This window comes from Plectropomus leopardus, chromosome 13 (assembly GCF_008729295.1).
Source record: "Plectropomus leopardus isolate mb chromosome 13, YSFRI_Pleo_2.0, whole genome shotgun sequence".
Lineage (NCBI taxonomy): Eukaryota > Metazoa > Chordata > Actinopteri > Perciformes > Serranidae > Plectropomus > Plectropomus leopardus.
The window spans coordinates 10,606,340-10,624,741 of NC_056475.1; the positions used below are offsets into that span (position 1 = coordinate 10,606,340).

Genomic DNA, 18,402 nt, shown 5'->3' on the forward strand with positions numbered 1-18,402 from the left:
AAGTCCACTTCCAACTTTGTGGTAACAATTTGCATTTGTCCCTTTTCCAGTTTCAAATTCACAACGTTTCCATTCCCGAAGCCAGCTCCATTAAGATATGGCTTTTTCAGTTTGGTGTGGAGAACTTGACTGGTCTGCACAGAGCCCTGACCTTAACCCCATCCATCACTTTTGGGATGTGCAGGAATGCTGAATGCAAGCCAGGCCTCACACCCAACATCAGAGTTAGACCTTCAAAATCCCAGAAAAATAAACCTTATGATGGTTTCAGGGTTTTTATATCACATTGTACTTGAATCTTCTAACAGAAAGCCTGTGTTACAAAAGTTTAAAAGTTGTAGGGTTATCTGTTTTTGAAGCTTGACCCATAGGAGCTAAACGTCAGCATATCTTGGCTTCTGCTTCCTCAGTTTTGACTATTCTTTCTCATAAGGTTCAGTTTTTGGGGCAGTACAATAATATAATTATAATATATAATAATAATTATTTCAGTGACAGTTCCACCTTATTGTTGGTCCCAAAAATGTGCATCTTACTTTTTACCATCTCTGTAGTATTAAGCAACTAACCAAAGACAATATGCTGCCTGTTTAGATCAAAATGTGCATGCTCGGTGTACGTGATTGGACATGTTTTTTGCATTTTAGAGCGTGTTAGTAAGGGCAAAGATTATTTGGGAATATGCTCGACAGTCTGCTTAGTTTTAAATAGCAATTTTACCATGAAAACGTATTAGTATGGATGTGGCCTATAAATGAGTTCAGAGGTCACCCAGCAACCACAGGGAAAGATTCAGTGTTTTAGATAAGGGCGCAACAGAAAAGCAGATGTTTGTCAAAACAGGAGCAGGAGCTCTAGATGTTGGGGTATAAGAGGGAAATGAAACCACAACTGCAGCTGGTAGTCCAAGATAAACACACATTTACTCATTTAAAAATGTCCAGTTTAGTGTGGAGTTTCACTGTGAATTGTGGGACAGTAAATGTTTCATCATGGTCAGTATCCGTGTATCTCTCTGAATTGTTGTAAAGAGGTCATTGTGATTTTAATTATAAAAAGGTTCATAACAACATTTTCACTCAGTATAAGTCCATGTTTGGGAAGGACTTAGAGAGGATTACTTGTTCTCTCTGCCTGTTACAGACAAGTGCCTCTCTCCCTCCCTCACTTCCTCATTCTCTCTGCTACCTTGTTCTCTCTCTCTCTCTCTCTCTCTCTCTCTCTCTCTCTCTCTCTCTCTCTGTACAAGCGTCCCTCCCCCTCTTCCCTCTCTGAAGAATGTGGACGGACCTGTTATTCAGATGCATGCATGACTTGCTGATGACAAGGTTTACATAGCTGCTGCTGCCTCTGATGGCTGTTTCCTGCAGCGACTCTTCTGGTCTGTCTGTTCTCCCTGCAGCCAGGTCTTCCCTGTCTGCCCATAGCCAACAATTAACTGAAAAATATACAGGTTAAGTAAACATTTAATCACGTACGCAGACTGCACGTGTAAACGCCTTTTACCTGTAAAACGATTTTTGTTTGTGTTAGCATTTTAAGGTTGTTTTTTGAAAAGTTCTCCATCCATGCCAGTAAAGAAGCTAAACCTCTTCTTTTTATTATTTTACAAAAAATTTATTTTAGGCATTTTCTGGTAACGACAAGAGTGGGACACACCTGCCCTGTTCATTCTGCTGAGTCACCTTCTGTTTTAAATGTACACTAGCACAGTTTTAACACAGATGAACTCAATATTTACTTGTTCTCACAACACACATTTGATGTTTTTGGAGTCAAATAACGGTATGTGTTGAAAAAGTCCAGAAAAGCACTTAATTTATTTTGCTCAAAAAAGAAGGCCTCAGATATTTTATCTTATGTAGGCAGTAATATGTATAATCCTTTTTTTGTGTTTTTTCAGTCAGCACCATCAGACCTGCAGCAAATGCTGCAACGCTGTAACTACTTATCAGCTAACGATGGGCAAATGTCAATTTTTGCAAAGAAATTATATATTTAAATACATTAAGCATTTTTAATTGGTAAATTCATCCATCCATCTCCTGCTGCTTTTACAGGTCCAGCTGATGTTCAGTATATGATTTCATAAGTAATTATTGTGATATATTTTTGGAAATACTGAAAAAATAGGATTTGACAATACATGATACAGGGATATATAGTACCATAGTGGCCATAGTGTTGTGGCATCCTGATTGTCTGTCATACTTTTTATATAAATGGGAAACAGTTTTTAAATTAAATACTCTGATTTTTAAAAGATCTTATAAAATCTTGAATATAGCTTAGTGCAGCTTAAGCAAAATTAATACAGGTGAGTGACAAGACTTTGTCACATGTTGTGGACTGACTGAAAAATCCCTGAGCTCTGATAACGGTTAATTAAAAATAAGGTTGGGTACTTAGCTTCGTACTGAAGAGGTTACCGACCGAATTAAGTTGGTATAACCAAGTACAGATATGTCAAGTCCATCTGTGCAAAATGTCGGTGCCTGAGAACTCACCTGGATTAGACACCAATGTAGAAGAACTACTCTATTATTTTAATAGCCTAATATATTTGTATCAATAAATTGTGGTTTGTTACAGTTGCTCTCATGCTAAGCATGGAGAAGTATAGAAAGCAGAAATAGGTACCAGAACAAAGTAAGTAAAAATATACAATTTAAAGTACAAATACAGTAATAATAAAAACATTTAGCAGAAGTATGTGAATAATTTAAAAAAAGTAAATGTATAATGTGCGTGTAATGTGAGTTTTTAGAGTGTGTAAAAATATAAAACTATTTGCCTCACGCTACAACACAATATATGAAACTTGTATGTAAGCTAGAAATAGACACATGTTCATACAAACACACATAAGCAGACAGACAGAAAGACAGACAGAGATGGAATATTAGCTCTACATGTGATGAGAGAACAGTAGAGGAGCAGACTTGCTTGTCAGGCGACTTTATCTGCCCTGCAGCTTGTTCAAAACATTGGATACAGATACTGGATTCCAGGTACCGATACTAGTACTGTTATAGGTTCAGATGTGAAGAGTATACAACCCTTATTGTAAGCAGAAAGCAAAAACAACAAGAAAAAGAAGCATACAAAGATTCGCCTTCTTAGTGTGGAAGTGGTCTAAAAGCGATCTGAATTTACTGCTGTCCCCAGCTAATGAAAATTCAGGATTTGATGCTGAGGCTGCAGGTTCCCACCCTCAAGGTGGTATCATGAGTCAGGTTTTTTATTTCCTCTGGAGGAGGTGGCAACATTAGAGAAATCAGTTAGTGCACAATTGATTTAGGGAAAACAAACACCATGCATTATTTGTGGCCTCAGCAGCACAAGTTTGAGCCTCTACGTTTGATAGAAAATGACGTTCACATATAGGGCCGGCTGTTTGACACGTTTCAGGACAGGAGTCAGTACAGTACCTGAGTTTGCATTTGAAACACAGACTCTTTTGACTTTTTTTCAGCATATTTTTCACTGTTGTTAACTCAGTATAACATAATGGATGATAAGATAAATCAGACACTAACTCCTCAAAGAATAAGTAAACAAGAGCTCAAAAGAGCAGTTCGGAAAATATGTGTGAGGAAAGTAAATGAGTAACGCTGCTCCACCACCCGCTGTCCAAGTGCCCTTGAGCGAGTTGGTTTACCCTCCTACATTTGCAGTGAGGGTTGCTGAGTGACTGCTAGTAAAAAGCTGAAGTTACACTGGGCAGCTCTCACTTTACACTTGGTGTAACTGTACGAAAATGAGTCAGTCAGTGTTGCTGTAATGTGTGTTTGCTCAGCTGGTCCAGTTCCTTGTGTAAACATTTAAAAAGCAGCTAATTGAAAGCCATTAGATTTTTTGAAAGTGATAATCTGACAGTGACTGAAGTGACCTGGGGGTGTTTTGACGTTATAAATGACCGAAACCCCTGCCACTTAACGTTGATCTAAATCATCGCCAAAACTGACCTCCATCTCCTGTCTCTTTCCCTGCCTCTCCCTCTCTACCTCACCCCCCTCTCACTGGCTCTGCCCTCAGGATCGACCAGAAGGTGTCCAACAGCCCGTATGGCTACAAGCTGCAGGAGGCGCAGGCTATCCTCACCGAGGTTCGCTCCATCCGAGATGCCATCAGCTCTGGGGAGAAGGAGAAACAGGAGCTAATGCAGGTAAAAATACATTTGTAGTGGTGGGAATAAAAACTAAAAGTCAAGTCTCCCCTCATAACATTGGGCTCAGATTGGTAGCACAACACAACAGAGTTTGATGTTGTTCCGTTTGATTAAAATGTCTCCAAAAGCACATGTTCCCTGCTTTCTCCATTTGCATATTAAGCACATTTTTGGTTTGTTAATTTGGACCCTTTAACAACTGGATACAGTAACTTGACATTCAACGAAATATAATACCAATTGCATATGTCTTTTAAATAAGGTGTTGGATCAAAAAATCAAATTCAGTGCATTTGAGCCTTGCTGAAGAAATGCCTTCACTTTGTTTTGGTCATGCTGCCCCAAAATTATAATGATAACAACCACTCAAACAGGTGGAGAGGAGAGGAGTAAACTTAAGGAGAAAGTCTGTACTGTATGTAAAAGCTGAGCATTGTTTAAAGGCTGCTGAAGGCAGGATGTTCACTTGATCAGCTCCAGTATCAACTCTTTGACAAACAAAAGAAGAGGGAAAGAGGAGACAGATAATCCAGATACTGATATGTGATACCAAGAGCCACGTGGATCTTGTCAGAAATCACAGAAAGGCTGCATCACGATGAGCATCTCTTCACACAAATGAAAGGATAACGCTGTAGCTGTAGTTTTGCCCTTATTCTGAAAAAGAACATAAGCTGTTTACAAGGCTAATCAAAATAAAAATTCTACTCACACGCCTCACTTACATGTAGCTGTGCATAGTCCAATTAACGTGCCCTAACGTGCCGCTTATCACATCAAAATATGGAAAAGTAGAACAGCTGGAGCTGATTGTCATTTCACTTTTATTCCAACAAAATAGGATTTTTTCCCAGTTGTTGTGCTCTCTCTTTCCTTCTGTCACCCCCTGGAAAAGGTTGGTGCTGCAGTATTTGTGCATATCAAAAAACTTGTTCATATATAAGTCTCTAAGCTTAAAAGAAGGCGTATTTCTCCTTCTGACCAGAAAAGTGGTATTTTCTTATGCATGCATCTCTACCCCACAGCTCTGCAAATTGTTGGCAACATATCCATGACAACGCACAAAGCCGCCTGTAAACAGATGAGAGGCCATGTGACGCAAAATGCAGTAAAAGCCCTAGTTAAGACTCAAATTCTGTGCCCAAATAATCCTTCTAAAACCTCAATAATACCAGCATATCCCAAATGTCTTAATCAGAAAATGGCCTAATTCGTAATATTTAAATGGAATATGCTGTTTATATGATCTCCATCATATTCAATAATAGGGGAATATTGGTGTGAATGTAACTGTAGCCATTGTCAGCCATAAAGCAGCGTCGCATACGTTTTTGGCAGGCAGTGCTCTGCCCAAGAGCACTTGAGCTCGCAACCAATCAGCACACATCACATCAGTTGACCCTGGAGGAAAGTTTAGTCTTGTTCCAAATATGATGTGTGCATTTTTCCTTCTAATGGCTATTTAACTGAATTTTTCTCACATCTCAGGTATAAAATTGTCCCAGTATCCCCTAAATAGATGGACTAAAATATAGCATGGACCAGAATTGAAAGGTTTATTTACCACAAATTGGGCTTTGCAGGGAGCCACAGTATAATACTTGTAAAACTGTGTCAGGAAGTGATTTGTGGCAAAGAGTAAGAATAGGAGATGAACACAGAGTATGAGGCAACTAGGCTGTGTGGCGAAGAGATGAGGGCATGAGATGACTCTCAGGAGAGTCTTTACGTGTGTTAAAACACTTTACATTATATTGCTGTGAGAAAAGGGCCAGATGCACTAAAACAGATTTAGTGACTCAGAGGAGCTGAGGCTGCAGGGAGGCAGGTGGTGCTTTAGTGTCGCGCCTCACTCGTTGTGATGACAGCCTGTCGAGCTCGCTCAGGAGGAGATGAGCGCTGTGTTTGTGAGGCTCAGTTTGAGATGAGTTTTCTGGAAAGTGAAAACAATTTTGCTGAAGGCGGCGACGTTTATCAACTATGAGGTTTCATTTCCTTTGTAGCTCAGGTGGTTTAAACTCTTGAGTACGTCTAAGTGGGAAAGTTAAGAGCTCCATCCGTGGGCTGCCAGTCTTTATTTCTGTCAGGGCTGATATTTCAGGTGACATTGTATACCAGACACCAGTAACTAGAGTTTGGGAAAGAACTGAGCTACACTGAGGTGTTATTTGGATTAGAAAGTTTCTGTCTGTTGTTTTTGGTGAAATATTTGCATGGTTGGCAAAATATTATGCAATATTATGCAATATTATGCATTTAGTCATGCATGGTTGCCATGTTCATGAAAAAAATAGAAAGTCATTTAATTTCACAATCTTTTACAGGCCTGAAAAAGTCATGACATTAGTAAAACATTATTTAAAGTTTTTGAAAAGTCATGGAATTTTATTGTGTGTAATGAACTGATTTTTACAGTAACCTTCCACATGATGTAACATGTTGGCAAATTTATTTTCTGTAAGTTAGCTGTTGACATAACAGCCGAAATACGTGTAGACTCAGGGCTGCATGATATATTGTTTCATCATCGACATTGTGATGTGCAGTAGTGCTACTGAAGGATGAACAATGTCAAGCAATCAAATTAACTGAAACAACTAGATGGCTGCTTGATACAAAAGGAAAACTCAGCCAAGCCAAGACAGGCTGGGTGTTTTTGTAACGTATTGTGGTGCCAGTTGTTGTGAAAGGCAAGACTCTCCTGAATGTAAATGTGTAGAAAAGTGCCATAACTGAGCTGGCAAGTGACGCAGACACAGCAAAGCGCATGCTTTTTCAAAATAGAAATTGTATTTTTTGTACTTGAAAAGTCATGGGAAACATTTGAAATGTTGTCGTTAAAGATGTGTAAGGACCCTGATCAGACAAAAGGAGGAAAACATCAAATCCCTGTTTGGAAAACCTGCTCAGGTTCTGTCAGGTTGCATGGTGACCTCAAGTTCAATTTCCGATGTACTTCGTTTGCATGAATGACAATCTCTTTCTCTTTCTTATACAGAAAATTTTTCCACCCAATTTTACCCAATCTCCCAGCCCTCCTCTTCTTTGCTAGTCTGTTTTATTGTGTGTGATAGTATCGCAGTGCAGCCTTCATTCCATGTTTCTTCCACGGCTGCAGTGTATTAATGTTGCATGATGGGACTTCACATTCACTGGCTGAAAGTATGAGGGGAGTGGCATCTGATCTGGTGACATCTGTTTGATATAGTGTTTTTGGCTCTCATGCAGCAACGGGCAAACAACAATCAATTGTTTCTGTTTACTAATAAACCATAAATCATCATCATAACACTTCTAGGGTTAGCTTTAGATTTTATGCCTCTTAACTGTGCAGATGTTATTGATGCTCCAGGCACAAACAAGTATGCACAGCATACTAAACAGTAGAAAATGCAGACCAACTAATGTCTGTTACTGTTTTACTGCCATTTTGAGCATTTCAGTCCCCAGTTCTAACTAAAAACGCCTCAGTGTTGACAATATTCCACACACACCCCCGCACATATGTATAGATTTAAAATATCGTGTATTATCAGACAAGTCTGGCTGCAGATTTGTTTGGCTCATATTGGTTTGGAGGTAGAGGGAAGAGAGTATGTGTTCAATAATACATAATCTGCTCTGTGGACTCCCCTCTGCCTCCCTCTGCCTCCCTCTTACCATCTGCAGCTGACAGCTCAGTTTGTGTGTCCATGAGATTGTCTGTTCACATATGTGTGTGTTTGTGTCTCTCCCTGGGAGCTGTGCTTCTGTGTATGTTTGTACGTCTGTGAGTATGTTTTTTGCACAAGAGTGCACTCAATACTTAATTGCATAAAATCCGAGATGATAACTAGAGAAATGGAGAGTGGTATATTCTTACATACAGACCTCACCGACATCTACAGTTAACAGTTGAAAGCATTAGTCAGTTAACTAATTAGTTGATCTACATATGTTTTAAAAATCAAGATTAGTTTTCTCAGATTTTCAAGCAAATAATTCCAAACATTTTGTAGTTCCAGCATCCCAGTTGTGCTGCTGTTATGTCCTCTAAGACAATAATGTGAATATCTTTTGGTTTTAGAGACTTAATGTGACATAATGTGACATGCTGCAGCAAACAAGTAGATTGTACCTTTTATTTTGGGATGTTTATGTTTGATTTTTCTCAGTTTTGGTTACTGTAAAATTGGTCTCAAATTTCATCCCAAGTGGCATTTAAAACAGTCTTAAAAACTCTTAAATCCAACTTTTCTTAAGCTTTAGGCTCCCTGATGTCGGTCTGATGAGCACACAGTATATGATTTGGGGGAATTAAGTCTTTCAAATATAAATCTAAACACTTTTCTTTGTAGGGCATTTGGGGCTGCCATTCTGTATAACAGCCATGTGTAGCTTTACCTTGAAACCTAAATCAAGGCTCAGGAAGTGACAAAGACAAGTCTGTAACCGAGGGCTGGATAAGAAGAATCATCAAATTCCTTAACACCTTTGTTATCATCGAGGCGGTATGTTATTTTTCTGCCCCAACTGAAAAGCAAAGATAAGGTTCATTCCACAGTGAGCTTCAAAACGAACCGCAGAGTCATATAAGTAATCATCATTGCTGTAAAGATGAAAGGATGACTGCGGCAGCCTTCACTGCGGCTGCATCACTGTAACTAATGGGGAACGTGCAGCAAACACAGAGGAGTTAGTCTTTGACAGTTTACAGTTCTGTCATTTTGCAGATGCTCTTTGCCCTGAGCGGCTCTCACTAAATGCCTTTGTGCAGTGAGTAGGACAAACTTCACGTCAAAGTTGACTCCTAAAAGTTTTAGTTCCGCAATGACAAAACAAATGATTTGAGTGCAAAGGACAAAATGTTTGATTCAGACACATTCAGCCATTTAAGGTGCTACTGCCATAGGAGGTTTATGATTCATCTTTCCACTGTATGTTCAGTCTCATTTTTATCATATCACATCTCAATTTTGCTTACTGTTTAGTGTTTTATTGTTAACTCAAATATTTTTAAGTCATTTAATCTCCATTAAAGCCATTTTTGTCTCTTCTGTTCATCCAGAAACTTGCAGCATTAAAAGACGGTTTCCAGCTGGACTCAGGCTCTCAGCAGGAGCTGTGGGGCAGCAGTCCCTCACTCGCCAACTCGGAGCTGTCCATCCCTCGGCTCTACTCTGATGCCGGCTCGCAGACGGACATCCCCGCTGAGGTGAGCCCTAGCCAGGATCTCATTTTCTCTTTCTTATCTGTAACAGCATTCGGCAGGTAAAAGATGGCTTGGAAAGGTCTTCAACATTTTTAATCTTGGAGCAATTTTTCCTGAGAGCTGACAAAGACGGACACCCAGGCTACCTTTCAAAAGCTGGATATCAATATTTTCTGAGTGCAAAGCACAGATATTAAAGCTGCATGATTTTCATTCTTGTTGGCTTGTTGTTTAATCAAATATTGCTTGATTTAATGAAGAATTTTGCAGATTTTACTTTTTTAATCTGAAAAAAAGTATACAGCTATTAGCTAGTTTCAGATCCAGGAGCATAAGCTAGCTAACTGTATATAAGGAGTTAAATTTTTTTACCAGTAGTAAAGTGCTTTTTGCACAATACATCAGAATTAACAACCTAATGATGTCAGATATGATAATATATCAGTCAGGGGACATTTTACTGCAAAACAAGTACTTTCACTTTTCATACTATTAGTATATTTGCTGATTATATGTCTCTGCTTTTACTTATGTTGCATTTTAAATGCAAGATGACTTATAATGATAAACTTACAATGTTTTATCTCCACTTTTACTCAAGTAAAGGATCTGACCATTGGTTAATGAATTGAGGTTTCAGTGTCCAACATGTCTTAATGTTCTGTTTGTTTGCAGTTCATGACCAGCACCAACAAACTTGCAGAGAAGGTTCGTCTGAGTCTGAAGTACGAGGAGGCCAAGAGAAGGTAGACATCGCTTTGTTTGGATAAAGAATAGTGTGTGTTTGTGTATGTCTCTTTGTGAAAATGTGTGTTAGGGTTCCCTCTATTATGCAAGGTTTACATTTGCTGTTGTTTAAAATTACAAATTACAGAAACTTTATTGTCCACAAATGTGAAAATTTGCCTTCAGTTTCACCTTAAAATACATATAAGACATACCTAAAAACATTAAAACATAAAATAAAAAACAATAACAATACATTTCATTTAAAAAGTATAAAAAAAAGGTCTCAGTCAGACACTTTCAAACAAATATAATTTACAATAAATAATTATTCATGTGGAATTATCATGCTGTGTAAAAACTTTCAGCAAAGTTTTTCATCTGAGGAGCTGCAAAAGTGTGATTAGATTTTGTTGTCATACCAGCTGAGTAATCTGTCACTGAAGCACTGAAACACATGGAATTAAAACATCTGGAAATAAAAAGAATAATGGACTATTTCCAAAAAAACTTGTAGCTTGTAGGAGAAATGTATGTGCTCAAAAGTTTATCAGGTTGATCTGTTGAGTAGAGACAATGTATAGTCAACTGTTGATCAAGCTTAACTTCATTTTCCACTTCTCTACACTTCTATCCTGCACACCCTCCTCCTCTCCCCCTTTCCTCTCTAAGGATCGCCACCATTGAGGTGCAGATCGCCAAACTGGACAGCGAGGCGTGGCCGGGGCTGCTCGACCCGGAGCGAGATCGCCTCATCCTCATTAATGAAAAGGAAGAGCTGCTGAAGGAGCTGCAGTACGTCAGCCCTCGCCAACGCCTGCAGCCCAATGACGCTGAGAAGCTGGAGACTGAGAAAAAACGTCTGGAGAGAGACCTGCAGGCTGCCCGAGACAACCAGAGCAAGGCTCTGACTGAGAGGTGCGTGGGGTGACTCTCTGGACGCCCAGAATGTTAAATAAGTTAATTTAACATTAATACTGGAGATGGTTCACCAGTTAGTCTAAATCTGTTACCCACATTTAAACATACACACACAAATTAATAATAGCAAAAGATGGGGAATTAAAAAAAAAAAAGTTCTTTGTTCCTGTCTGACATTAGCTGACACTAAAAATGAATAATGACTGCACCAGTCCCTCTGTCTATTACTACTGGTGAGAACGGTGTGATGGTGAAGGTTAGAGCAGGTGATGACAGCATGTGATGACCGTGACTGAAGCCATTATCGTTTCACCTCCTGATAAAACAACTGAACTTCTATTTCTGTTTGACTCCTTTGGCCTTTAGAGACATCAAACCTCCCTGATGATTATTAGGAGTTAGAGATGAGCCTGACAGTTCTCTCGTCTCCTCTCCTTGTCTTCTCTCCTTCTTGTTTCCTCTACTCTCCTGTCCTGTAGGGCTACAACTATCTTTTATTTCCATGTCATGTAATCTGTTGATTACATTCTCAATTAAAATATTAGTTGTTTGGTCTTTGAAATGTTACAAAATGTTGAATAATGTCGATTAGTTTCCTAAAAGCCCAAGATGATGTATTTGAATGTCTTGTTTTTTCCAAATATTTTAAGTTTACTGTCAAAGAGGATTGAAGAAACCAGAAAATGTTCACATTTAAAAAGCTGTAAAAACAGAAATGTTTACTTTTTAACCTTAAAAAACGACTCAAACCGATAATCGTTTATCACATTAGCAATTAATTTATTTACTGACAACTAATTGATTAATTGTATAGCTTTATTGTCCTGTCCTTCCCCTTGTCTTCTTTCCTCTTATCTCCTTGTTTTCTCTTGTCTTGTCCCCTCTCTCATCTCCTCTTGTCTCCTCCCCTCTCATCTCTTCTCATGTCCTTTGTTGTCCTCTCCTCCTCTACCGTATCTCCCTCTCTTTTTTTATCGTTCAACAGTCTAATTAATCACCACATTCTCTCTGTTGCTGCTCTCCTAAAAAATCCCCTCACTATTCCTCTTCTCTGTGGTTTTGTACCACTTTAGCAGTAAGCAACAAACCAGAACCACCAAGATCCTGCACGCCTCCTCCTCTTCCCTCTCTCTCTCCCTCCTCCTCCTCTAACAGGACTCTTGTTGTTCGTTGTTCAGGTCAGTCTCTACCTGAGCTCAGTCTCTCTTTGTGTCCCGTCTCCTGTTCCTGTAACCTGAGAGGCTGCAGAGCCTGGCCACAAAAGAAACCTCTTGCAGTCCGCCTACACGTTGTGTACACACACACACACACACACACACACACACACACACACACACACACAGAGAGAGATACAAGAAATATGCCCACAGTCGTGTATTCAGTATCTGCAGGTTTTGAAGATGTCAAACTTACTGAATCTGGGTCTTTCTGACTTTCATTTGTTTTCAAGGTTTTTGGAGACTCCACACACCCACACAGGTATAATCAGGTATTCTGGCCAGTTAGACCCCGACTCAGCTTGAAGTTTGACATAGCTTTGCTGGGCATTATGTGGTAGGTCATAATGAGAACATCAAATATTGCACTTCTCCAAAACAGATGTTGCAAAGCTAATAGAAGGGAGATGCAGATGTCAGGAAGGCTCAGTCTGAAAGCACCCACACACTCCTGAAAAAAGCTCCAATCAGATAAAATATGTAAAAACTTTTGTGTGGGTGTGTTTCTTGGTGCACGTTGTTGTAAAATCAGATCCAAACTATTACACAAAAGTTTCTTGTAAAAATCATTGAAAATGTCCTGAATGTACTGTGAAACTTTCACACACATTGCCATACACCTTTTTTGACAAACTCACAAGTGTCTATACCGTCATCAACATTTCAGACATCAACTGAAAGGCATCCGAAAATAGGCAGACTTTGTTCTTACGAGTTCAGGGGATATTTATACCCGATCTGAACTGGGGCGGGCCAGAACAGACCCATACAGATAGATAACAGCAACACTGGCAGTGTGATGCTCCAGTGGAAAAAGAGCAGTGATACAAGTCGTTTTACATTCGCCATCTGCCTCAAAACCAACACATTTTTCTGTTGTGATGATGATGCACCATGAGATCAGAGCTGACACAGAGTCCACTTAGATCCACCTGAGTATCAGATATATTGACACTAAAGTGGATTCCAGACCTGCAGGACCAACAGGCCAGATCAGGTTGGGCAAATATTTACAAATGGTGTTTGGGTTTGGCCTACTTGATTTGGTGCTTCTTGTTTTTTTTGTTGTCAAAGTGACACGAGGAAATGGATGTGCAAAGAGGGTCGCCTGTGTGTTTTAGCAGCAGTATCGGACTGGAGTTTTTCCCTTACATTAACTGCTTTGGGCTCAGGTCTGGTTTGGACATAAAAACAGACTGCCTGTTCAGTTTCTTGTTGGACTCTGCTTCTACAGTCACACTCTAATTGACCTGAGACCTGTGGAAATATATAGGGACCCATTTAGATTGAATATAGTTTTTGACCTCGTCCAAATTGGATACTGAGTCAATTCCCGGTTACTATGAACACAGTTTATGATTTGAATTTTGCTACAAGGGCTAATAAAAGTGTTGATAACTGTTTTTCTCTATATTGTACTTTGCAAAATATAAATAGGTCAAAAGTCTTTATTTTATTTAACAAAATAAACCCAAATTCTCAGAAGTTAATGCTTAAAAATAATGCTGCCTGGATAAAACAGCCTGATACTGATAAAAACATTTTAATCAAAACTATCAGATTAAAGAATAAGTAAACAAAAATCATGAATCTCAACAAACAGTTGATGCTAGCTTTTGGTACTCGACAGTTTTAGATACTTTTTGCTACAGACACATTTCAGTCAGTACCTAAAAGGTTTGCAGCCACACACCTTTTTTTGCATAAGAAACACAGTGATACTGTATGAAGAGTATAGAAGAACTAGACAGGAAAACACAGTCTCTCACACACACATACACGCACACACACACACACACACACACACACACACACACCAGCAGTCTGTAACCTGATCAAAGACTTCCCCTCTTTGGCCTGATTCCACTTAAACTATGAATCATAGTAACAGCCATTAATGAGCTGGTTATCTCTAAACAAAGCTCATTCATACAAATGACACCGCTGTCACCTGAACACAAAGCAGCTGCTCAACAATACCCGAACATATCGCCGCCGTCATGTCACATTTGTTAACTTTTTTCAAGCGTTTGCAGAGATGGAAGATTGTGTCCAGTGAGGGTTTTTTTTAAAAATTTTTTATTTCCCTAAATATGAAAGTGACTCATGTTCAGCCTCTTTTAAGAGGATTTAATTTATTCGATTAAGATATTTCCACCTGCAGGTCTGTAGCTTATTGAAAAACATCTATTCCACTTATTTGATTACGAAATTAAGTAATTTTTTTGTCATTTCAGGTTGCGACTTCACTGTAAGAGAAACAAGCTGGTCAGAGAGCTGGAGGAAATGGTTCGACTGGCCACATCACTACATACTCAACTAAAAAGGTTTGTTCACCTTTTTTTATCGGTAATAATATAGTTGTACACACCAAGTTATTTCTCTGACCTTGAATCTTTCTCATAAGAAATTTAGACGAGAATAAGGGTTACTTAATAAGGGAACTTTTATGTTCAGTTAAATAGAGACAGTTTATGAAGGAAATTTGAGAGCAGAGGCGTCGACTGAAAGCTTATGCATGTTCAAGATTCAACACATTTCATTCGACATCTTTAGTTTAACATATTTCTCGTAAGGTCGTCGACCATCAGATGATTCACTGCAGCGGGATCATTAAGTTATCAGATTCAAAGCAGGCAGCCTTTGAAGTGAAGAGGAGGCTGAGAAATTTGGCACGATAGAAGTATTTAACATTTAATGACCAAACATTAGCAAATGATGAAAGCCATTTTGTACCCCTCGTCTTTTTGATTTCAGTCATGATCTCGCCACAAATCAAATTTTCCAGCCCAACCTCCTCTGGAACTGCATTTTTATGAGATGACGCAAGGCAGCTGTAAGAGCCGTACACATTTCAGATTCGTTTAATATTGAAAGGTTCTGGATTTTCAGTTCAACAGTGATAACCTGAAAGGTTGTCAGTCCTCTCTGTCTCCTCCTCAGGCTAGTTTCTCTGCCAGTTTCTGTTTCTGTTCTCTTCACACGGCTTGTTCGCCCTGTCTGTCCTCCTGGTCTGATGGACATCAAAAGTTTCCTCGGCGGACAGCAGGAGCTCCTCTCTGTCTGCGCTAACGAGCCCTCCTGGTTTAATTAGAGAGCTGTTCATACAGAGCTACAGGAGGCCGAGGTGATGAGGAGTGGGGAGGAAAAGGAAATGAGATGAGTAGAGGACAGACAGAGGGGAGAGAAAAAATGACTCCACTTTCCTCCTGAAAGTAGTCCCTCAAGCCCAATATTTAAGATGTATTTTAGACCCTCAGTCTGGGTTGAAGCTCTTAAATGGTGATGAACATCTCGCCTGCTGGGATATATTTGAAAAAAACAAAACAAAACATCTTGATGACCTAAAAAACTTGTGGCAAGACAAGTTTTATTTACATAGAACATTTCATACATAATGGCAATATGCTTTACAAAGGACATAAAACACAGTTAAAATCGATTTGTTTATAACAAGGTTCATATGAGGATTTTCAGCTGCAATTTGAGACTTACTGTGCGTTGCAGTACCCATACTACCATGCTGTAAAGTATGCCAGAAAACGATTTAGGGCATCTCAATACACAGTTTGTCAAATGTTGTATGCCAATAATCCCAGGATGCTCTACTACATCTGATCAGATTTTGCAGTATATAAGCCATCATGCTTTTCTGGCTGTTCTGACCCACAATCCTCTGTGCAGTGGAAGATGTGTCACATTAGTATGTGATTCAGAACGCACCCAGAGTAAATGTGGTAATACTCCTAATGTCACCATCCTAACATGCTCACAATTACCTGATTGATCCTCTGGAACCACAAAATAAAATTGTGGTGACCAACAGCAGGCGGTGCAGCACTGTAATGCTTCTAATGTGTATTATGTTTTCAGATTGACTATGTGTTATAAATAATGACAAACACAGGAATTAAAGATCTTCAGTAATGTATTCTCAAACATGTTTAGGAAAGTAAGAGACAGAGTTGAAGACAGAAGTCCAGCTCTACACACCATGCAGCTTTCTTCTTTTTCGTCTGAAATTTTCTTCCCTCTTCTTGTCTTCTTGTCCTAAGACTTACTGTCACTGTTGCTTTTCTACCTCGGCTGTCGTCTCCCAAACCTCTTCTGATCTCACTCTTCTTTTTGTCATTTTCTTTTACTCACTGTGAAAGTAATAGAAAATACTGTTTTTTTAAAGCTATAAAATGAATTTGTTTATTTTTGTGTGAAGAGCATTAGCTAATATCTAACTTATAAGTAAAACTGCAGAAACAAACTGGTTACAGATTACATTTGAAAGCTCTCAGATCGTCAGGGATGCTTCAAAGACATGCAGAAAGGTGGTGAGTGCAGTACGTTAAGGTCTGTTTTCAAAGGTTTATCTTAAGGATTGTTTGAAGATATCACAACTATCAAAAGGTCTTAAGTAAATGAATAGACACAGTCTCCAAATGGTTGCAATTCAGGGATCCTCCAGACATTACTTTAGTTGCTCAAACAAGCTTAAACAGATTTTAGGCCATGACAGTATACCTGCAAATCTTTTAAAGTCTTAAAAAACTCGGAAAGTAATCTTCTCAAATAACAAATATTTTCTCTTGCCTGCTGTGGGCCGTCATTTTAGTCATTTAATTGTTTAGAAAATGCAAACCGCTCTGCAGTCAAAATCACAGCTGTTTTTTCTGCCAGTGTCTGACTGACTGATAACTTAAATATCAGCTGCTACCGTTATTTACAATTAATAATACAACTGCTGAGGAAAAGGAAAATATTGTATTAAATTGCTGATATGTCATGTTAGATCATAACACTTTCTCTCTTTTCCAGCCTCTCAGCCAGCACTCTGTCCTGTTCGTCCGGTAGCAGTCGAGGCTCTTTAACGTCCAGCCGTGGCTCGCTGGCCACCACCTCCAGCCTGGGCTCCACCTCCTCCCTCAGCTTCACTGACATCTACCTGGAGCAGCCTGAACTGGCTGACCCAGACTTCCAAAACAAGCTGGACAGCCTCCTGCAGGAGGGCGGCCAGGGAGGCTACCGCCCCTCCAGCTCCATCACCACGATACACGAACATGAAGTGGTGACGGGCTCTGGAGGAAGGGACGCTGAAAGGCTGGGGGCCAAATCAAGTGGGGTAGGAGAAGACGTTGGGTGCTCTGCTGGAGGAACTGCAGGAGGAGGCGTTGGTGTTGGAGCAGAGTCGGGGTCATCAAGGATCCAGGCACTCAGACTGTCAGAAACCCCTCGCTCCATGAGCTCTTTATCTCCGCGGTCGTCTCTTTCCTCGTTGTCTCCGCCGTGCTCGCCGATGGTTACAGACACTAGTTTCTTGCCTGGAGAGACATTCACAGGCCAGACGGGGCCTGGCGGATTGAGTCTGGATCTGGAGCTCCACAGCAGGCTAGCAGAACTGGAGCTCAGCCTGGACTCTCAGGAGCAGCGGCAGGAGGAGCACAGGGGTCCCGTGGGGCTGGAGGAGAAGCAGAACCACAACACCACACTGGGAGAGGAGGTCAAAGGTAAACAGCAAGCTTTTTATTCTTTGATTCTGTCATCTTCTTTCATCCAAAATGTTCACACACTCTGATTTTCAGTCAAGTTCTTCCACACCTAACTGCACAAAAACATTTATTTAAAGAGCTGGCTTTGTGCGTGAGGGCATTGTCATGTTGGAACAGGGAAGAGACAATCACCAACTTTCATACTATTGTATGTTGATGTAGCATTAAAAGTTGCTTTCAAAGAGCTGAGCCGAGACTGTGAAAAAGTCCCAAAAAGTTTGTGGACAGGCTGCAGAAAAGCCTTCTAAACAAATTAGAATATTATGTGACCTCTCATTAAAGCTGTTAGTGTCTTTGAGTCACTTATCCTCAAAGCATTCATGTCACATCTCAACAGCAATATCTATGTTGGAGTTATAACTCAGCAGGGCTGTGAGGTTACGACTCTAATGATAATCCCAGTTAGTAACGATAGACTTGATGAATTGTCTGCAATAAGATGAACAGCAATAAGGGTGAGAGAGAGAGAGAGAGAGTGAGGAGATGGCAGAGATGTTGGTGATGTAACACCTTTATTTCTGTTGCACTAGACGTCATAGAAAACACTCCAGCTTTATTGGAAAGCGGGACACCAGGAATCCTCCTCCTCCTCTTCGCTGTGTGTGTGATGAGAAATGTAATACTGTGTGTGAAACC

The 18,402-nt window shown here is 39.8% G+C and overlaps 1 protein-coding gene across 1 annotated transcript in view; it reads left to right on the top strand.

The window, feature by feature from the left end:
* wwc1 (WW and C2 domain containing 1) overlaps nt 1-18,402 on the top strand; it is a 53,150-nt gene that overhangs the window by 22,007 nt on the left and 12,741 nt on the right. The window contains exons 6-11 of the mRNA XM_042499794.1: nt 4,039-4,168; nt 9,219-9,365; nt 10,038-10,108; nt 10,761-11,006; nt 14,464-14,553; nt 17,036-17,724. Of these exons, the coding sequence (XP_042355728.1) occupies nt 4,039-4,168; nt 9,219-9,365; nt 10,038-10,108; nt 10,761-11,006; nt 14,464-14,553; nt 17,036-17,724 (1,373 nt within the window). The remainder of the gene's footprint in view (nt 1-4,038; nt 4,169-9,218; nt 9,366-10,037; nt 10,109-10,760; nt 11,007-14,463; nt 14,554-17,035; nt 17,725-18,402) is intronic.